This window comes from Colletotrichum abscissum, assembly GCF_030869225.1.
Source record: "Colletotrichum abscissum strain IMI 504890 chromosome Unknown Scaffold_21.1, whole genome shotgun sequence".
Classification (NCBI taxonomy): domain Eukaryota; kingdom Fungi; phylum Ascomycota; class Sordariomycetes; order Glomerellales; family Glomerellaceae; genus Colletotrichum; species Colletotrichum abscissum.
Window position 1 is genome coordinate 494,200 of NW_026850110.1, and position 23,094 is coordinate 517,293.

The window sequence follows — 23,094 nt, forward strand, 5'->3', positions numbered from 1 at the left end:
TTAAAAAGTTACCGGAGTATTAATAAGTCCGAAGGGTATAACGAGGTACTTAAAAAGTCCTTTACGAGTTCGGAATGCCGTTTTTTATTTATCTCCTTTTTTAATTCGAATCTAGTTAAATACTTTTTTAAGATTTATAGTAATAAACTAGTTAGCTTTATAAAGTAAATCTCTAAGCTCGGTAATAAACAGTAAGGGATAATAATTTTTTTTCGTAATTTTATTAAGTTTTTTATAGTTAATAATAGGTTTTAATTTTTTACCCTTTTTTAGTATAAAAAATAAGGGGAATCTTATAGGAGAATTCGATAGTTAAATATATCCCTTTTCGAGTTTCTCGTCGATATATTCGTTAAGATATTTTTATTTTTCTTAGTTTATTAAGTATATTAAATAGAACCTAGGTTATGTTTTTTTTTTAAGTTCGATTTTTATATCCTAATTACTATATTTTAGTAACCCTATTTCTTTAGGTTTTATAAATAATTTCGTATATATTTAGTACTCCTTAAGTATAGTCTAGAGTCGTTACGATCCCCGATTATTAGTACCGGTTATAAACTTCCTAGAGCTTTCTACTATCCTAATAAAAGCTATATATCGTATTTATTCTCGTTCTTTAAGAGTTTTTAAAAATCCGTTTAAACCCTTTTTTTTAAATTATTTAGTAATTAGATTTTCTTAGAGGACCTAGTTAGTAATCTAATCTATTTGTAGGTTATACTTTTATAATTATAAGATTCTTAGGATAACGTTAATATTTCTTATTTTTATAATATTATATTATAGTTATTCTTGCTAGTTATTAATATATATCGAGAGGTATACGGTCTTTTAATTAATATATTTATAGTTATAGTTAACTCGTTCTCTTTTTACTATTTATAATTAATATAAGTTATCTTTTTATACCTATAGTAAATTAAGTTTATTTACTATTCTTAGTAAGATATAGGTTTTTTATATACCGCTATCGATAATAGTATCTAATTTTCGTCCGTAAATATCGAAGTTAACTTATAAATATACGTCGTTATATTATTTACTTATACGTAAGAACTTTTTTTTTATTCTCGCTTTTTATCGTCTTTTTATAATTAGCTTTTTTAATTTTTTATTATACGCTTTTTTTACTAAGCACCTTACTCGTATAGTTTTTATTACTCTCTCTAAGCTTTAGTTTTTCTAATATAGTAGACTTAATATTAGTCGTACCTATAGTCTTCTTATTCTATATATTCGCTATTAAGGTATTTTATAAAAAAGCTAGGGTTTAGGCTAAATATTACTCTATTACTATTATTAAAGCTTAGTAATATCTAGCTAGGTAGTTAGTCTTTTATATAAATATCCTTAATAAGCTTATTATCGCGTTTTTATAAATAGAAGCGACTATTTTATTTATATATAAAGTACTAAAAGTATTTATTATCTAGGTATTCTACTTAAAATAATTCCTTATAAAAGGGGTCTTTAGGGTTAAGTAAAGAGTAATCTTTATTTATATAGGGGGTTATTATAACTTTTTTACGTTCTTTAGTTCTATAAAACTAAATAGTTTAGTCATTCTTAAACAGATAAATATGCTTATATTATAGTTCGTTATTATCCTTTTTAGAGCTAATATTATTAATACTAAGCGGTACTTTATAATTAATCTCTATTTAAGCACGTTATTAAATAATATTATGAGGTTCGTCCGAATTATAAGGTAATTCTGCTTCGTTAAAATAGAAAAAGTTAGTTCTTATTCTAATATCTTCTTTTTCCCTAAGGTTAAAGTTAATATTTCTTTTTTTTATAACTCCGAAATTAAGAATCGGTTTTTTAATTATTTCGATCTTATTTTTATATAAGAGGTCTTTAAGCTATTCTTTAACTTTATAAATAAATTTTTTATTAGCGTTTACCCGTCTTATTATATAAATAAACTTAGTTAGGATTTTACTTAAGTTAGCTTTTAATTTAGTAAGTAGTTTTTAGTTTATATAGTTTCGTTATATTATATAGACGAGGCTACTTATAATTTTTTTAATATTAGGTCCTCTTTTTTTAAATTTAAGGAGTTACTCTTTTATATTAGCTAGGAGTCTTTATTTAATCCGTCCTTTAAAGAGGTAAAGTATATCCCTCGTAATAGGGTCCGTTTTAGCTTTCTTTTTTATATTCTTATAAATCTAAGAGAGCGTAATAATACATTCGATATTATTTTCCTTAAAAGTATAGGGTCGATAGGTAAGTATTTTTTTTTTTTTTATTATTACTACTAGGGTTCTAATAAATAGTATAATATCGTATCCGGATCGCCCCTTATCTTTAGGTTACTTTAGATATTATCCTATTTATTCCTTATTATCTTAGTAAATAAGATAGCTATTATCGTAATAAGCTATTTATAAGAGTTATTTATAGGGGACTTTTTTATTTATAATATTAGCTCATTTTTTTAGAATAGGTTAGTATTAAATATGCTTAAGTTATTAATAATCTCTAGTTATATATTCTAATTTATTATAGTTATAGTACTTAAAGTCCTTTTTTTAGCGAGGTTATTCTTTTTTAATAACGCTAAGATTTATTAATCTACTATAATACCTTATTATAGTAGTCGTTAGTCTATACTTATGTTTATTATTAGGTTTAGCTTAGTTATTCTAAGTATTCTATCCTTTTTATTTAAAGCGTCGTTCGTAAAGTTAATTATCGATCTTAACTATTATATCGATATAATTATAAAGTTTATTAGGTCGGTCCTAACAAGAGAAGTTATCCTTAACTTCTTCTTTTAAGCTATAATAAAAAGCTACTATAAGTGCTTCGTTACCCTAATTGAGCTTAGAGGTAATCTATCTAAATTTAGAAATATATTTACTAACTAACCCTTTTTATATAAAAGTTATAAGCTTTTATTTAGCAATTCGTTCTTTATCGGGGTTACTAAAGGTTTCTTTAAGTCTTTTTTTAAACTCATCGTAGTTATCGAAGATTTTCTTAGTATTTTTATCCTAAATATTACGTTCGTTCTCGAAATAGTCTCTTATAAAAGGTTCGAACTAGGTAAGGGCATCCTTCTTAAAGAATAAAGTTACGTAATAGACCTTATTTATTTTAGTAATAAAAAAGGTCTTATAGTAACGTAAGTAGGCCTTAGTTCGGGTAAGGAATCCTTAAAAAGTATCCGGGGACCCGTTATAGGGTTCTAGTTTAGGGTACTTAGCTCTAAGTACTAAAAGAGGTCGGGGCGCTATAAGCTAAGCGTAAAGTTACTTATTTTCGTTTTTAAGTTTAAGTATTATATTATATAGTTACTAAATAGTAAGTATAGCTACCCTAATAAGTTGCGCCGTGTTATTATTACTAGCGGTTAATATGTTCGTACTATTTAATTAGTCCTTTTATAAAATAAACTTATTAAATAGGAGTAATTAAAGTATTATAGCTAGCTAGTTATAATAAGTATGTTAATAAAAGTTAAGGCTACGAATATTAAATAAATAGTATTATAGTCGTAAATAGCTTCTCTAAAGCTATGTTTATAAGTTATAAAATAAGTAAAACTTCGGTAATTAATCGTAATCTTATTAAAAGGGTTCTTAATAAAAATAGCTAAAAGCGATTATAAGATCTAATACTAAGTTAATTACTAAAAAAGCTATAAGAAGTCTATCCTTAAGCCCGGCTTAAGTCTATACTATATATAAATCTCGTTCTTAAACATACCCTTTATTTATATATTATTCTAACGGGCCCTATATTCTAAATATACGGGCTCCGTATTTTAAAAAAACAGGGTCCGTATATTTAGTATACGGACCTTTTTATTTTTTATCGTTACGTAACTTATTTTATAATTTTTCTATTCTATAAGAGTTACCTTATATTCCCATACTCTTATATATATAATATACTGCGGCCGCTATAAGCCTATGGGGCGGGCCCTAGTCTTAGTTATATATATTAAGTCGTAACATCCTAATAAATAATATAGTATTAGATCGTCTCTTATCCTTAGGTTACTTTAAATACTATCCTATTTATTTTTTATTATTTTAATAAATAAAATAATTATCGTTATAATAAGCTATTTATAAAAGTTACTTATAAAGGGTTTTTTTATTTATAATATTAGCTCGTTTTTTTAAAATAGGTTAGTATTAAATACGCTTAAGTTATTAGTAGTTTCTAGCTATATATCCTAGTTTATCGTAGTTATAGTACTTAAAATCCTTTTTTTAATAAGGTTATTCCCTTTTAATAACGCTAAGATCTATTAGTCTGCTATAATACCCTATTATAATAGTTATTAGTTTATACTTATATTTATTATTAAGTTTAGCTCGGTTATTTTAAGTATTTTATCCTTTTTATTTAAAACGTCGTTCGTAAAATCGATTATTAATCTTAATAATTATATTAATATAATTATAGAGTTTATTAGGTCGGTCCTAATAAAAAAAGTTATCCTTAACTTCTTTTTTTAAACCGTAATAAAAAGCTATTATAAGTACTTTATTACCCTAATCGAGCTTAAAAATAATCTATTTAAATTTAAAAATATACTTACTAACTAACTCTTTTTATATAAAAGTTATAAGCTTTTATTTAGTAATTTATTTTTTATTAGGGTTACTAAAAGTTTTTTTAAATCTTTTTTCGAACTTATTATAGTTATTAAAGATCTTTTTAATATTTTTATCCTAAATATTACGTTCGTTTTTAAAGTAGTCTTTTATAAAAGGTTCGAACTAAGTAAGGGTATCCTTTTTAAAAAATAAAGCTACGTAATAAACCTTATTTATTTTAATAATAAAAGAGGTCCCGTAGTAATATAAGTAGGCCCTAGTTTAAATAAGGAATTTTTAGAGAGTATTTAAGGACCTATTATAAAGTTCTAGTTTAGAGTACTTAGTTCTAAGTACTAAAGGAGGTTAGGGTACTATAAACTAAATATAAAACTACTTATTCTTATTCTTAAATTTAAATATTATATTATATAGTTATTAAATAGTAAATATAACTACCCTAATAAGCTACGCCGTACTATTATTATTAATAATTAATATATTTATACTATTTAGTTAGTTTTTTAAAAAGTAAACTTATTAAATAGGAGTAATTAAAGTATTATAACTAGCTAGTTATAATAAATATATTAATAGAAGTTAAGGCTACGAGTACTAAGTAAATAGTATTATAATTATAAATAGCTTTTTTAAAACTATGTTTATAAGTCGTAAAATAAGTAAGGCTTCGGTAATTAATTATAAGCTTATTAAAAAGGGTTCTTAATAAAAATAGCTAAAAATAATCGTAAAATTTAATATTAAGTTAATTATTAAAGAAGCTATAAAAAGTCTATCTTTAAGCCTAGCTTAAGTTTATATTATATATAAGTCTATTTATAAATATATTTTTTATTAATAATTACTTTTATTCGTTAAGTAATCGCTTAGTAAATATTAGTAAGCGATTATTTAGAGTAATTATAGTAATTATTTTATTACGTAATTACTACTTTTTATTTATACGTAACTTATTTATAGTTTTTCTATTCTATAAAAGTCGCCCTATGTTCCCGTATTTTTATATATATAGTATACCGTAGCTACTATAAGCTTACGGGGCGGGCCCTGGTCTTAGTTATATATATTAGGTCGTAATATAATAAAGATAGAAAGAATCTTTATAAGCTTTAAAAAGTAGTAAATATTAGCCTATTTAGCCCTTTTTTTAGAAACCTCTATGTTATTATTAAAGTTTAGAACCTCTATAGTTAAAAAAGGCCGCCTCTAACTATTATAACCGATTATTATAACTAATTATTATAACCGACTTTTACTATCGACTTTTCTAACTAGCGCTACTATAGGGTAGCTTACTTATCCTAAATTATATAGTAATTTTCGTATTAAAATTACTATATTACGTTAAGCGCGTACTTAGGGTATATTATACATATTATATAGTTAAAAAGTATACCGTATTATATAATTTTTTTTAAAAGCGTAATCCCGTTAAGGTCGATCTTTTATACTTATAAAGCCGGAAAAAAAACTATTATATATAGTAAATTCGCTCTTACTTATACTCTTATTAACTAAAATAGTAATATATTTTAATTATAAAATAAAGTCGTTATTATTTATAAATAACTTATTAATAAAGATATAAAGCTTATTAATTATAAAGTTAATTAAGTAATAAACGAGGCCTTAATTAAGATTTATTTATTACTACTTAAACTACTTATTAAGTACCTCGACGTTTTATTTAATTAGATCTATAATTTATACTATTTTAATATAATTAAAAGTTACCTCGGGCTAATAAATATTTATAATATATACCCCTCGCGCGAGCTTAGCTTTATACCGCTTTTTAACATTAGTTATATTTAAATTAATAAGGTTAATTTTTTTACTCTACCCCTTTTATTAAAATATAATAATTTCCTTTTTAATAATAAGAATCCCGCTATTAAATATTAAAAAGGTATTTATTATAAAGACCTCTTTTAGTTTTATTATAAAGCCTACTTTTTAAAGCTCCTTATTCTCCTTTTTTATAAAATTAATATTAAATAAGCTTAATATATTATTAATTTATATTTTAATAATCCTAAATTAGTCGCTCTTATACTCCGAGATTAGTAAGTATAGGTCGTACGTAGAAGTAATTATTAATAATTAATTAATATAAGAATCGTAATAAGTAGCTTATTAATAAGTACCCGATTTTATAAGCCTATATAATAGCTTAAGTACTTTAATAATCGTATTTTTTAAGTACTTACTAACTATTTTTTTTAGTAAATAAGCTAGGATTTTTTTTATAAGCCCTATAACTAATTAAATATAGGCTTAGGTAATATTACGGCTCTAAATCTCGTATCCCTTTTTTTATAATAATACTATTAGTACTATTATTAATCGTTAATTATATTACTATATAATAAGTAATTATATAAGTAGTATTATCTTTTTAACGTTACTATATCCCTAAATTACGTATTTAAACTTTTTATATAGCTAGGGTATTCCTTTTTTTTTAATTTTGGGAAATAAGTTGGAAAATCTAAAAAAAATAGTCCAGCGAGACAGTGTGAGTATCTACTGATATCGTGTATTAATACCGTATAACCGATATCGAGAATTGCCCGAGTAGCTAGTAAAGGCAGAATACCAAAACAAACAAATAAACTATTCATAATTTAAATATATAAAAGTTTATATACTTCTCTAAGCCGTAAAAAATAAATTAATAGACCCCTCGATTATAAAAAGTATTTACTTCGATAAAATCTAATCCCTTATATAGCTTTTTAATAATTATAATTACGTTTTTTTTACGTAGTTTAACTACTAGCTCGAAATTGGCTTTTTTTTTATTATATAAAAGTATTAATTATTTTATTATTAGTAATAAATTACTATATTAAGGCTTACTATTATAGTCTTTTATAACGTCTCGTTAGTAATATTAATACCCTTTTAGTAATTTCTTTTTCCTCGTCGTTTATTAGTACTACTATAACGATTTTATTAAGAATAATTTCCTATACCTCTATTATAAGTTATATAATTTCCCCTAGCTCTTTTTTTTTTTATAAATTAAAAATTACCTCGTTAAGATTTATATAATACGGTTTAATTATTATAATTAATACTTTAAATAGCTAGTTACGATCTTTTATAACTATATAAGAGCGCTTATTAATAAAAATTAACTTATATAGCTTAGCTTATTATTAAGTAATTTTACGCTATACTTATATATTTAAATTTAGTAATATATTTAGATTACCCCCTATATCGGGCCTATTATATATAATAATTACCTTATTAACTTATTTTTTTATACTTATTTTATATAATACTCATATTACTTTTTTAATTACTTAGGCTCGTTAACTTATATTTAATAATAATAATAAGGCTAAGGTTATTTTTAAATATACTCTAAATATTAATAGTATTAATATAAGTCTATTAGGCCCTATAATATCGTTATAATATTTAAGTATTATTTAGAGGTATTTGTTATTAATAAAATCCGGATTTTCTTTTTTAATAATTCTAAATACCCTTTTTAATTATTAATATACCCTTTTTACTTTTTTAATATTATAATACGCTTTAACGAGTACGATTTTTAGTTATATACTATAAACCGTTATATTATCCCTAAATCTTACTAACTTAAAACTAATATTAACGTTAGTTTTAATACTATTTAGCGGTCCTTAGTATATATTAATCTAGCTTTTTTATAAAGCTACTTATACTATTTTTATTTATAAATCCTAAAAGAATTACTCTATTTAAAAAAATATAACTACGTCGATTATATATAATACTAGCTAATTATTTAAATAAAAAATATTAACGACGATTTCTTAGTTAAAATTAAGCTTATTACGTAATTTAAACTTAAATTTGCGTAGGCTCTACGTATTTATTTAATATTAGTAATATACTTTTATTAACTACTTTAGCGCCCCTATTTCGATATTATTATTACTTAATTACTTTAAGAAATTATATAGCTTCGTAACTAACGGGTACCTAAATCTTTAATATAATTATCTAAGCTTATTTTTTATTAAATAATTAATTAACTTTATATTATTAATAAGCTTTATAAATATATACCCCTATTATCGTTCGACTATTTTAAAATACTTATTATTAAAGATTCTATTCTTTATATTATTAAATATAATACCTAGTTAATTTATATTTTTTAAATATAAAAAAAACGGCGTATTAATAAGTAAAATATAAAAAGTTATTGTTCTAAAATACGTTTTTATTTTTACTATACTTAGGATAATAATTTTTTTACTTAAACTAAAGCTAATTTTCGTAATACCCGTTATTAATATATTAAGTATTATTAATACGATTTTTTATAGTACTTAGAATTACCTTTTTCCTCTTATTAACTATTATAATACCTTAATATTTAAAATAATTTTATAAAAATTATCTAAGCTATATTTTTTATTTATATAAAATACTTATATAAGCTTAATATTCAAAAGATCTAAGTAATATAAAAAGGACCTTTTTAACTACCCCTAGATTTACTTAGTATTATATTTCTTTTTTTTAAATATTAAAAAAGATAGTATTTTTTTTTAAGTATTAAGAGAATAGGTTTTAGCCTTATTAAATTCGCCCTTTTAGCTACCTCTATATTTATTATCTAAAGGACCTTCTCTTATTATTTATAAAAAAAAGCCTACTTATTAAAAGCTTTTATTACCCTCTATTTATTTAGCCTCGTATATTTTCTAAAAACTAATAAAATAAAAAAAGAGTAGTTAATATTATTAATTTTATTATAATTTAATTTGTTAGTATAGGGGGTAAGATTTTTTTTATTTTCCGAATTTTTTATAAAGGGTAGATACTTTAAGCCGCTACTTTAACTACTATTACTAAGTTTTATATCCTTAGATCTATTTTTATATATAATAAGGAATTAATTAAATTAATAAGGGTTAGTTTTATTATTTATTACCCTTAACTTTTTATATTATTTATATAATTTAGTACGCTCTTTTTTAAAATAATTACTTAATTAATATTTATCTTTTTTATAAATATAATATTACTTTTTTTATTACCTTATTTATAAGTTAAATCTCGGCCTATTTAACGAATCTAAGTCTCCTTATTAAGAATTATTATATCTAGCCTCTTTTCTTTTTTTATTATACCTTTAATTAATTTAATATTATTAATAAGGGCCGTTATATACTTAGAAATAAGTTTAGTATAGTATTTTTATTTTAATATTAAAACTAAATCTTAGCTTTAAATAGAGCGTTTTGTAGTTTTTAAGTACTTAGTATAGGGTTATTTTTATTTTTAATATATACTAAATTATAATATAAAAATATTTAACTTTCCGCTTATTAGTTCCCTTATTTAACTAAGTTTTTATTAGCTTATTAATTCGATTAATAAGCTTTTTAAAGATTTTTATTTATAATTTACTCTTTATTATCTTAGTTATAAATATAAAAAAAATCGCTCGTAATTTAAATAAGAGCTCTAAGTTTTTATTATAAATTTCGAAGCGGCTTTAAATTATGTTAATAATACTAAGAAAGTCGTTTTAATTAAAATTACGTACCGCTTTATAATAATAATTAGAAACTTTATTTATAAATATAATATTAATTACTAAATAGTACTAATATTCCTTAATTTTAACTTTTTTATAATAATTATAAAATATTATTAGGGTTTTTTATAAAACCTTATACTTCCCCTTAAAATATAATTTCTTTTTTAAAAAGATCTTTTTAAAGTTTATAAATTACCTCGTATTTATTACTATATTTTCGGTATTTATATACGATCCCTACGTTATTACGTATTATTAATAATTTTAAATCGTCTACTTCTTTTTTTATTAATTAATTAGTACCGAATTTCGTATTAATAATAATAATAAGTTATAAATTAAAATAAATAGAATTATTAATTATTATATTTCTAGTACTATATTTTACCTCTATATATCGTTTTATAATAATAAATTATTATGAATAATTATAAAAAAGAAATCTACGTCGTTTACTCTTTTTTTAAATTTATTAAAGCAATTATACACCTTATTAACTTATACTTAGTTTTATAATATAAATTCCTTTTTTATAATCGTTATTATTAAAATTTCGTACGGTTCTCGTAATTATAATTATATTAATAATACCTCTCGTTTATAAAAGAATTTATTAACTACTTTTATAATTCTTAGGCTTATGCTTATAAACTATTTATTTAGTTAGTAATTAAGGTTATTTACGATTTTATAAAATAGGAATTACCCTTATAGCCCCTTTTTTTTATAGACCTTAGTTAAATAAATTAATACTATATTAATTTACTCATTATTAAGCTAATCTACGATTTTATATATTTACGTCCCTTAATAATCCGGATTAATATTTATTTATTTATAAAATATTAGGATTTTATTTAGAATCGGGTTTTATCTTTTTTTTTTACCTTAACTTATTAAGAGTCGTGCTTTAGTTTATACTTATATTAGCGATTATTAACGTATTTAATTTTAAAAAAAATATATTTAATTTGCGCATTAGTTATAATAAATTTATATTTTTATTATTTAATAAATTTATTAAGGTTTAGAAAATTCCCGCTTTTTTTTATTATCTCGCTACTACTCTCGTTTTTACTATTTTTAGTAATTACTATTACTCTTATAAATTACTAATTATTATACTTATTAAAATCCTCTTTTTTATTTAATATAAAAAAGTAAGCTTTAATAGTTCCTTTTTTTAATAATAATAATAAACGTTTATATTATTATAAAAAGATATAATAATTAGTTTTAGGATTTTTATTAATTATTAATTTTTATTATTTTTTATATTTTTAGCTTCTTAAGCCTCATACTTTTTATAATTTTTAAATAGCCTCCTTTTTTAACCTACCTCTTTTAAAATAATATTTTATAAAAATAATTAAAAATAAACGCTAAGTAGCTTATAAAAGAGCCGTATAAGCTATTAAAAACTATATAAGCTATTAAATATAGTTAACTAAGTTAAGCTCTTTTTTTTATAAAATTATAAATTTTAAGGATTTATTAAAAATACTTACTTATTATTTATACATAATAGGGTTAAATATTTTAAAAATCTTATTTTTTATAGCCTCTTAATACTTTATTTTATATTTTTTAAATAGTCTTTTTTATAGCTTAATTATAGTTAAGTAATTATTACTTATTAACGATCTTTTTTATTACTTAGTTAATTTCTTAAAATTAATAATCTCGCGCTAGGAGCTAATATAAAAAAAACTTTTTAATAACTTTTTAAAAAAAAAAATTTTTTTTTTTAAATCTTCGTTTTTTTAACCTTTTTTTAAACTAATAATAATTTTAATAGGAAGTTATAGGACTATTTTAAAATAGCTACCTTTTTTTTAAATTAATTTCTAAGATCTATAATACTCTTAACTTAATATTATTAAAATTTCTAAATCCCCTCCTCTTTTATTAAACCGTTCCCTATATTATATTCTTAAGTAATATTTAGGAAATAATTAAGGGAGTTATAAAAAGGTTATATAAATCGTAAGCTTAAAATTATACTTATAAAATCTTTATAATAATAGACTTTTCTATATATTATAAATTTCTTAACTTAATAACTCTTATAAAATTATTTTTATTACTAAGTAAAAATATTTACGTTTAAAAATCCTTTTTTTAATTACGTAATACTCTTTTATATTATATTATTAAACTCGTTTATTATACTAATTAATTAAATAAGTAGTTATTATATAAATATTTTTTTTATTAATTTAATTAATTAATTTCTAATTATAGGCCGGCTATAAAGAAATTATTTAATAAAAAAGCTACTCGGGGTAATAATAAAAAACTAATTACTTAAGTAGTTTTATTAATTAATATAGTTTAATATAATAAACGTCGACTTTTTATAAGTAATAAAAAGCTACGATTACTTAATTCTATATAGTATTTAAAAATTACCTCTTTTTTTATTTCTTTTTATAAAATTAATTAATATAAATCTCCTATTTTATATAATATTAAGAGGTTATTTTTTTTATATAGCGAGATACCTTATTAATTTATAATAATAGAATTTAATTACTAATTAGTATTAATATTTTTATTATAAAGTAGTTAGTTCGAATTATAAGTTAATAAAGAGATTAATTAAACTATATAAATATCTACGTAATAAGTATAAAAAGGAGGTTTTAACTATAGGTTAGGCTAGTTTTAATAATCGTAAATAGGGCCCCTAATTAGCCCCTGCGCAGTCGGCTATATGCCGCAGTCGAATTGGACTTCCAATCCGACAGTGTCACTCCAGTTGCCCAATCGCTTTGACATGCGATGGTATGAAGAGCCGCCTTACTATAAGTTAGCGCCTCGGATCGAACGCGAGGTGTCCGTCAGTCTTGTAACTACACATTCTAGTGTCAATCTAGCACTGCGATAGCCAGGATATTATTATGAAAGAGCGAACTGCGGAGCTATTTGGTTCTCCCACGTCATCTTGAAGCTTCGCAACCTGTCAGCCCGCAGCTATCCCTGATCTACGTATTCGATAACGGATTCGCTAGACGACTTGCTCTTGGCTGCCTGGGTCTTTGATTTAAAGCCGGTGCGATGCCACTGCCCATCGGCATCAACATTCGTTCACCAAATAGCACTATACAGCACCCTCTTCTGACTTTCATCAATCTCCGTTTCATCTTCCCTTCGCTAGTTGTCTAGCACAGAGCTTGCGCCATTATGCTCCTTTTCCGAGTACCCTTATGGTCGTCCCTGCTAGCAATGGGAAGCGTCCGAATTGTAGCAAAACCTGCGGGTTCATGTCAAGTATGATTACTTTCTCTTATCGTAAGGCCTCTGTTACTTATTCTGACCTTCGGTTTTCCACTTTCAGGACGTTCCTACCCCTATTTCGTATCCCAAATTTCCAGTACTTGAGAATTCCCAGAATTTTACAAGTGTCCCATTCACCGGCGAAGCAGCTGAATGCAAGCCATTATCGGCCCCTTTCATCTGGCTTCCGGAAGCGTCATCGCTGCATAGCGATGGCGGCAATTCCGGCAGTCAGGACTTTCCCGGACCGCGCGGTGTAAAGACACGCACCAGCGCAAAAGCCCAGCCTGCCTTCGTCTTCCTCTGGGGCCAAGACAATCAACTGACGTCGGGCTACATCAATACAACCACCTTGAAGTACGGACTGGTGGCACTGGATCCGGATTCGATGGACGTACTTGCGGCGTGGTACCCAGAAGATGACAACCAAGCGCTGAACATCCCATACATGGAGTACATTGTCAAAACGAACGACGTTCTAGTCAGTTCGGCCCAGGGCATGATCTGGGTCGTGCATCGTGATACTTGCCAGGGACGCCCTTACTTTAAAACCACGCGTACCGTTGATCTGCGCCCTCAACTGCAAGAAGGTGATCAGTTGCTCAACGCCATGTTTGACATCGAGAAGAACATCTGGTTCACTACTGGTGCAGTGCAGCTCGACACCAGCGCCAACGGTACGTTGGCCAACTCAACCACATATGGCTACATCACGCCTAGCAACAAAGTACACAAGGCTCAGCTTGATGGCGAAACGGTCGAGAATGGAATAGCTGTGGCAGGCACCGACGTTTACATGGTCACAAGCCCGTCTGGCAAATTCAATACACCTAATGCGCCGGGCTACATGTATTCGCTGACGACTAAAAGCGGCTCTGAAGGTGGGATTAGCACACGTTGGCGAGTTCCCTATTCCGCAGGTGAACGAACCGAACTTGACCCCAACACGGCTATTTCGGCGCGCGGCTCCGGTGCGACGCCCGCGTTGATTGCCGATAAGTATGTGGCCATCACCGACAACGATACTCCTCGCCTGCATCTCAATGTGTACCATCAAGCGCCACAGGCGGAAAGTAGCGCTCAGCTCTTGTGTCAGGTGCCGTTGTTTATGGACAACAAGGGCTCAGTGCAGAACAGCGTGCTAGCTCATTATGATACCCAGCAAAAACAGTCCGGAATCATGATACTCAACTCGTACGGCGGGCCAGCATTTTTCACCGGCCAGGACGGACAGGACATGAATGGTAAGTTCAACAGCATGAGAGGTATGGCCGGCGGAATTACGCGCGTCGATGTCGACGAGCACGGCAACTGTTCGGTGCGCTGGACCAAAGATACCAAGTCCAAGGGCGTGTCTGTGCTCTCCACCAACAACGGGCTAGTCTACCACTATGTCCAGGACGACCAGCGTGCTATGACGGATGACGAGTACGTGTGGTATCTCATGGGCCGCTCCTGGGTTACGGGCGAAGAAAAGTTCAAGGTGCGCGCTGGCAGCGGTGGCGCTTTCAACGACAATTGGAACAGCGGCGCCTTGGGCCCCTGTGGAACCTTTTATCAGTCCGTTTCCGGAGGCATCGTGGCTTTCAAAGACGGAGGTGATAGTAGTTGTTAGGCTAGACTTGGGTGAACTCGAATATTCTAGATGCGTTCTGGATTAGGTTCTGTGCTGAGTACGGCGATGGAGTGACCATAGATCGGCCACAGGATAGTCAGGCGATGGTGGATTTGCTGTGAAGCCAAATATAAAATCCATTCAGACGGTCTCTAAAGTAGCTAGCTTAATGTTCTAACGCGCTCCAATACCATAAATCATACACCTGTGTCCTGTGACACTTACACCTAGTGCACCTTGTATCATTGAGATCATCCCAATTTATCTCCTTCTCCTATTAAGAAAGGAAAAAAGAAATACCCGGACTTTGTAACATCATGTGAGCGAGCGTGTGATCGATGCCTTGCATCTTGAAGATACGTCAAGAACAGCACATTTTCGATTTTTCAGAACAACGTTCTGATACACGGGCTCGATTTCATCACAAATTCCGCACTGCATGCGTTGTCAGCAATACATCTGTGCGAAGTCCGGAATGTCATTCCCCTTTTCACAACGAGCAGACGGTTCGCCTTTCAAGAATCATAGATGGACAGATCGAGACAGGGGTCTTCGCAGTCATTTTAGCGATTTAACCCACTCTAGAAAGGCTGTTAGCGACGTACCTTAACGACTGGCACATCTCGGACTTCCTTTGACACTCTCATCGCCTACCTTACCACTTACTCGCTGAATTTCTTGAGTAGCGCAGCCCGTCGATGTTGTTCAAGAACTTGAGGTTTGCGCTACTGCAATCTTCTTCTACTCCAGACTTTCGAGATTTCATGTCCCGACAGACCAGCAGTCTGTTGATTCTGATTCGGACTCAACTCGAACTTTTCAACGTAGCCGCATTATTCTTATTTGTAGCCTTGTCGTCGACGGCTTCTTGTGAGGCTTCTCTATTGCATCACAATCAGATGGCTTGCAACGCGCATTCAACCGCTCCTTAAGCTCTCTGCTCTCTCGTGATTTCGTGGTCGAAGGAGATCAATCTCGAGGGCTCTATCATACTGGCGATGTAGTTACTCTCTTCGATGTCTTGGCCTACGATTATAATGACGAAGCCGGCAAGTGCGCTTCTAAAACTGAGTTGATATTGAGCAAACTCCCGCCCGATGTTCAATTCATTTTACTGTCTTGTACTTATTACGCATGAGAATTGAAAAGATGCATTCACATTTGGGATACCTTCAGAGATTCTCATCTCGGAGCATGCTCGACTCATGCGAGTAAAAGGTATTGGAGATCGACTGTATGAGTATCTAATACACAACTTCGCAGAGTGATGTTGGGAAAATTCATCGGTCTTTTGCGACTTCAAACGTCTTCTATGACAGCTTCGCCAATGTTATGGAAAGCACAAGGCAACTGTAGTCTCGATTGTCACGTCCAGCTTTGAGCTGTTTTCCCCTCGGATTTGAACTATGCGGCAGATCCATCACAGCTCGTAGCATCACTCAAGGAGCTTGAGTTTCGGTTTGAGAAACCACCTGCTAGGTATTTGCTGCAAAGTATCGAGCATTGTCACAAGGTTTGGAAGAGTCTGCTAGTACCAGCCTTCAGCAGTACGTCCGTCAACAGGCAAGCTCATGGTTACTGCACGCCCTTTTGTGGGCATTTGAACCTGCCGTGTTCCTCAGCAAGTGGCTTGAGAAGTATACTGCCACTGTATCTTCTCTGAAAGAAGGTGAGGTCCAACTCGTTGATGAGAGCATTGTTTGATCTTGCGTGGCCCTTTTCACTGACCAACGGTTAAGATGCAGCATACCAACGTTCAGTCAAATTACTCGGCACGGCCACATCAACATTTGCTAGACGCCGAAGAGTTGCCACTTGACCGCGACGCAGGAACATTGTCGTGGTCGACTTTGAAATTCTAGGGGAGTGTCTTACAGGGGATTGAGACAAAGGCATTCGCAACACGTTTGGGGAAAACTCTTGACATCTTGGCTGAGTTTCAGAGCGAGTCTCTAGCAACTCCACATTAGACCATATCACACGCTGCATTTCGCGAACGAACAGCCGACTAGGCATTGACACCAGAGGGCCCCGTTCATTCCGTCAAAGAGCAAAAATCGCCGAGGTACAGCTGATGTCAGGTTGCAACAGCATATCACGATGGTACGCGGACTCCCCACAAACACTGCTGGAAACAAAGCCCCGACCCACTTTGTCGGTGACTTCTCCAAGTCGGTGACCCCTTCTCCAAACATCCGATGATTGAGGATGATGCTGGGGCTTCAGCAATGAGCCTACATAATGACGACGCTGCATCATTTAGAGCATGTTTTACGACGCTTAATCTTCCTCTGCATGAGAATTCAGTTGCTTTTCCGCATACTACCTAAGTACACATCACCTGAAAACGCCCCAAGAACCCGACAGATTTGACCTCGGAGACCCACATCTCTGCTCTCAGTCAACAGTAGGAGCAAATCCTTCAGTGTAATTCCTGGGTATGCGAGTTTCTGAGATATTCTATTACACATAAATCGCAAGATTTCAATGTATTCATGGATTGGTTTTCCCGGAGCTAGATACTGATTATGATTCTCACAGAATCCCCACCACACAGCTAGAACCATGTCTTCAATCAAGTTCAACACCCCTCCTGGCGCTGGAAAGATTTATGGCGAGGCCTGCCACTACTCACAGTCCGTGGACCTCGGCAACGGCATCGTGAAGTGCGCTGGACAAGGTGGCTGGGATCCGGAGACGGGCGCGCTCGACGCGAACGACACCAAAAGACAGGTTGAGCTGGCGATCGAGAACGTCGACATTGTCCTCAAGGCAGCGGGCCTCCGAGGATGGGAAGACGTCTACTCACTGAGGTCATATTCATGCGATATCCGGACCTCTTTCGATTTTATCGTCCAGGGCTTGAAGGCACGGATTCCCGATCATCGACCTATCTGGACAGCAATTGCTGTGCCTCACCTGGCCCTTCCGGGAATGTTGATTGAGCTGGAGGTCGAGGCAAAACGTCAGGCTTAGTTAGGTAATATGTGTTTTGTATGTAGCGCAGTAGAAGTCAGCTCAATATATGAAGATGAAGACCCCCGTTTCCACGTCTTGATATCACGACCCTTTCCGAGTTTCAACATCCATCAGTCAAGCCGGCCCGTACCAGTGAAGCGGGGATGTGAACTCGGCCGAGATCTCCACTTCATTGCAGGTGACATGCTCCGACTTTGATTTTTGGTTGTGTTGCTGTCTCAAATACAAGCTTATCCAACATTAACCAATAGCCTTGAAAGAGGGCGGGCTTTGGCGATGAAGCTCATGTTATGCACTCACACATGTAAAGCATGCTGTTCTCTCAAGGTGTTAAAGGCAATTTCCGAACTCACTTTTCAGAAAGACATCTCTTTTCGCAAGGAAATCTAGCTATCTGGAAACGAGGAGACGACTATGTTAGCTGTACTTGGCGCGCAAGGTATGGGGCGTTATCATGAGGTAAGGTAAGACCAATGGCTTGATTACGCGGGCTGTGACATCTAACACCATCAAGGCCATTAAGCACGTCATTACTGGCCTGCCGGTCAACGGCGCAGACAAGGGACAATTACAGCGGCATACTCCGCAATTGCCACTTGGGAATCCTTCGAGAGATTCAGCTGCCGGCTTAATCCTCACCCTAGAGCAAGTTGGAATCAGCACACTCAATAATCCATACGACGTTGGGCCGACTCGAGCTAAGGCCATCGAGTCTGGACGCACCACACCCTCCTGCCAGCCACGCGCCCCACGCGCGTCTCATTCTTTGAGTAGAACCCCCGCGCCATGCTCAGCATGTCGGCCAACTCCCGGCAGGGTCTTTTCATATGCAACCCCTCCAAGCACGAGGCCCCTTGGTAAAAGACTTTCATTCTGGCGATGTCGGGTGCTCCCCGACTTCCGGGGATGCTTGGTGGGAGGGAATCTACCCACAAATCCGGGTATGGTTGACGGGCGGTTCGCATGGCACAAGTCCGAGATGTTCTGGCGCAATCGATAGTGAAGTTGGATTTTCCCCAGCAGGGGGTGTCCACGGTCGGCAGCATTCAGCTAATATCTATGGACCAGACCCGGTGACTTGGGTGACCTTGAAATAGAGTTTTCAGTTTTCAACCTGGTTCCTTCCGCCTTTTTGAATCAATTTGAAGACACTTGAAAGTGTGTTCATAGGTGTCTGGCAACCATGGCGACAGCAGACAATACTGTCCCCAGGAAGAAGTGGTGGAAGATCCAGTGGTACTCGGACGATGACACCCCCGAAGAGCGCAAGTTCATCATCAAACTCGATCTCATTGTCGTGCCCTACGCAGTTCTAGCGTACTGGGTCAAGTATATCGGTATGGCCATTTGCTCTCCATTCATTGGCTGTCGGTCTGCTAACACGTAACACAGACCAAGCAAACTTGAGTATGTTCACGACCGTTGATAGCCTCTGCCCCTTCTATCTGGCAACGTCATGCTAATTCAAAACAGACAATGCCTACGTCGGAGGAATGAAAGAGGAGCTTGGCTTCAAAGGCAATGAGCTCGTCGAACTCCAGACAATGTATACAGTCGGCGCAGTTGTTGGCATGGTGCCCTTCATGTTCTTGTTCACTTACATCCCCATGTACTGGACCATCCCCGCGATGGATATCCTTTGGGGACTTTTCACCCTGCTGCAATACCGAGCACACTCATTCGGGGAGCTGGCGGCGTACCGATTCATGGTGGGCTTCTTCGAAGCAGCCTTCTTCCCCGCTATGCACTACGTATTCGGTAGGAGATATCACTGGCCTCTTTTGACTGGAGAAGTAGAATGCTGACCCCAACATAAGGCTCTTGGTATCGCGGGCACGAAATTGCACGGCGAGGAGGTATTTTTTACACGGGACTCAATCTCGGAACCCTGACGGCAGGCCTCATCGCAGCTGGAGCATCACACCGTCTTGAAGGTGTCAACGGGATGGCAGGCTGGCGTTGGATGTACATCATCTGCGCGATCATCACTATCCCTGTCGGCATTCTCGGATACTTTCTCCTCCCGGGCACTGTAGAACAACCGAACCGCTGGATCCTCAATGAGCACGACATCAAGATTGCAAAATCTCGCCTTGAACGCGGCGGGCACGTCACCCGCGGCAAGTTTAAGCTCGGACACCTCAAACAGATCTTCCTCAGCCCGCAGTTCTGGACGGTTGTGCTTGTCGATGTGCTGTTTTGGAACGCCGGTATCCATAAGAGCACAGGCAGCTTCCTGCTTTGGATCAAGAGCTTGGGCCGCTACAGTCCGGCGCAGGTCAATGAGATGGGAACCATTGCGCCAGCCTTGGGGATCCTATACAACATCGTGGCCTGCTTCCTGTCTGACTTGGTACTCGGACCTGCATGGGCTATCACCTTTTCCTCATTATGGAATGTCACGGGCTTGATCATGCTTGTCGTCTGGGACGTGCCCGAGGGTGCCAAGTGGTTCGCCTTCTCGACGATGTACTGGTCCAACGCACTGTCCAGTGTCCTGCACGGCTGGGTCAACACCATCCTCAGAGACTCTCCGGAACAGCGGTCATTCACCCTTGTCATGATCACCATCATTGCCCAGTCGTCGACAGCCTGGACACCGTTGCTAACATTCCCGACTGTTGAGTCTCCAAGCTATCCCAAGGGATTCTCTTTCTGTCTGGGGTGTGCTGTTGCGCTCATTGTTGCGACGCACGTTCTCGATGTTTATATCAAACGCAAAGAGTAGGTCTTGCCTTACAACCTCAGGAGAATAGATATTCTAACATGTGCGTTACAGAAAAGCGAAGCATGCGCAGCTTGAAAGCGGCAGCAGCCACGATGGTAGCTACGTTGATGCCCCTACTGACGCTACCGGGAAGACTACGACCGCCGAAGTGACGGCAGTAGTCAATACTTCAGAAGAGTCCATAGCAAGACACTGATTGGACATACCATTGATGTTTTGGTGGGAGCTATATTATTCGTCCGTACAATGATAACATAAGGGCATACATGTAGACCTCAAGTACTGGTACTTTGTCACTGAACTGGGACTGTGCGACGTAGCTGGTCCCGCTTTTAACAAGGAGTAGATGTTATTATCTACCCAAACCACGCCGGAGACCATGCTCTTCGCAAGTCTAGATCCTAACAGTGAATACTACTAATAGCACATTGGAATGATTGGGCGGCATTTCATTCAAACGTCGTAAATGAATTGGCCTTTTCTCCTTTCACATCGTGCAAGGCTCCTTGGCCAAGGTTGCTGTCTTGCCATCATGGGTGCATCATTATTGGCATTGGTTATCATTTTGTATGTGTAGCACTAATGAGCATCCAGGAACTTAACATACTCAAGGAGATATCACGAATGTCAGCACTTGAAACCAGAAATGTGACTTCGCCGATGGCTACAAGCCACCTGGCTTGACTGCAACAAGAGGTCATCCAGGGATGTCGAGGTCGAGGTACTTATGGAGGTTTACCATAAACTTTGGCTTATTTACGTGCTTTTTATGTGTTTACCTGAGACTGGACCCCGAGACTGTTGAGCGTATGGCTGAGGTGAATAAGGTAAACCGCAATGGTTGCCAGGGCAGCCACCATCCACATCACCAACGCCGCGCCTTCCTGAGGTTCACCCAGCCACATCACAAACCTTCATCCGATAACTTTTTTTGCCACCAGAATACACAACAAGCCCTCATATACCCCTCCAGCGCAATTCCTGTCACCAGCACAGCAGGCGCCCCCTAGGCCGGGGGTCAGGTCAAACTGTGGCGTGGTGGTGGAATGGTTAATGGTCAACATCAATTATCTTCGCCAACCAGCCTACTCGACGACAGGCTTAGCGCATACGAGTATCCAAGTTCGAATCCCAGCATGAGCACCAGAGATGTAGCCCCCAGTTCAGTACCGGGGGGGTGAACTCTTTTGTGTTTTGGACCTTCTTATATTTCTTATAATTCTCTGCGTATTTCCTCGTACGCCGCGCTTTTTTTTCCTTTATGAATGACTAGTTGTGGAAAATCTAGAGCAAGCTATGGCCCGTCTATAGGGGAAGTCTTGACGTGTAGAATTGTCGTGATAGCGTCATCTACCTTACTCTATGCCTTACCAAGGTCATGTAATGTTAATAAGACAGTTGCTAAACATCACCTGTGGTGTTTTCTCAGGCCAGTAAAATTAATATACGAACGTTAACTCCATGTTCTATTTCCTCAACTTGTTGCCCAGTTTATCATAGGTTTGAAGGACTATAAAATCTGCATACGACATCGTTATTGAAGCCCTTGCTAGGGCAAGGTAGTGCCAGGGAATAGAAACAGTCATAATTGACCTCGAATAAGGTAATTTAGATAGACGAAAGCCTAATAGCGAACGTGTGGAAACAGAAATGTGTAATTACACGTGATACCTCTCTTCCTCTATGAACATAGAAGAATCAAATCACTAAACAACTCAGCTGCCGAGTGCATACAACATGTGCATCGTGCCCTTGTCCATGACGTTTTCTACTCTCAGCCCAAGTTAGGAGGCCCGTTTCTCGAGATGCATCTGCTGGTCCTTTGAGAGAGGTGCTATGCACTTGAGAGCTGCTGTCATCACACTGCGTGCATTTGTCAACTCATCTGAGAACATCTTGAGACAGTTCCCACATCCTTGCGGAATAGTAATCTTGATTCCAGAGAGATGGTCCACAATCAGCTTCAAGTGCCCTGTGAAGTGGAAAGGTAGCCGAGGGTCCCAAATATTGAAGTTGTCTGTCATGCTCGCCAGAACCAAAGAACCGACGCCGCTTGGAATGCAGTTCTTTACGCAATTATTCTTCTCTTAACTTTGGATTTATTTCTGTCTTCCATTAGCCCAGGTGGAGGGCCCAAATAAAGGTAGTTATTGTACCGCGAACACCATTGGGTTCAAGTCGTCCTTTTGGTCTGGTTCACGGTCCCAATGAGCGAGTCAACACCCATGAGACATATTGAAGTTTGCGAACCCACCCTCAACTACCAGACATGCCCCATAACAGCGTGACCCAGGCAAAAATCTCGGAGGAAATTGATCACCGCGAAAGAGCGTTATTATCTCATCACTCTCGGCAG

General features: G+C 33.8%; 4 protein-coding genes across 4 annotated transcripts; 3 read left to right on the top strand and 1 right to left on the bottom strand.

Annotated features, from left to right (window-relative positions):
- Positions 1-8,728: 8,728 nt before the first annotated feature.
- CABS01_09071 (uncharacterized protein) lies at positions 8,729-8,875 on the bottom strand (the record flags this gene model as incomplete). The annotated part of the gene is made up of 1 exon (XM_060542428.1): positions 8,729-8,875. A coding segment is annotated over one exon (147 nt), but the record flags the coding sequence as incomplete, so codon positions are not given.
- Positions 8,876-13,365: 4,490 nt separating this feature from the next.
- On the top strand, positions 13,366-15,031 carry CABS01_09072 (uncharacterized protein; the record flags this gene model as incomplete). The annotated part of the gene is made up of 2 exons (XM_060542429.1): positions 13,366-13,410; positions 13,478-15,031. The coding sequence occupies 2 exons, from the start codon at positions 13,366-13,368 to the stop codon at positions 15,029-15,031; spliced, it is 1,599 nt and encodes a 532-aa protein (XP_060400710.1).
- Positions 15,032-17,596: 2,565 nt separating this feature from the next.
- CABS01_09073 (endoribonuclease L-psp family protein) lies at positions 17,597-18,007 on the top strand (the record flags this gene model as incomplete). The annotated part of the gene is made up of 1 exon (XM_060542430.1): positions 17,597-18,007. The coding sequence occupies one exon, from the start codon at positions 17,597-17,599 to the stop codon at positions 18,005-18,007; it is 411 nt and encodes a 136-aa protein (XP_060400711.1).
- Positions 18,008-19,193: 1,186 nt separating this feature from the next.
- Positions 19,194-20,934, top strand: CABS01_09074 (major facilitator superfamily transporter; the record flags this gene model as incomplete). Its single annotated transcript, XM_060542431.1, has 4 exons — positions 19,194-19,377; positions 19,484-19,768; positions 19,828-20,734; positions 20,790-20,934. The coding sequence occupies 4 exons, from the start codon at positions 19,194-19,196 to the stop codon at positions 20,932-20,934; spliced, it is 1,521 nt and encodes a 506-aa protein (XP_060400712.1).
- Positions 20,935-23,094: the final 2,160 nt, after the last annotated feature.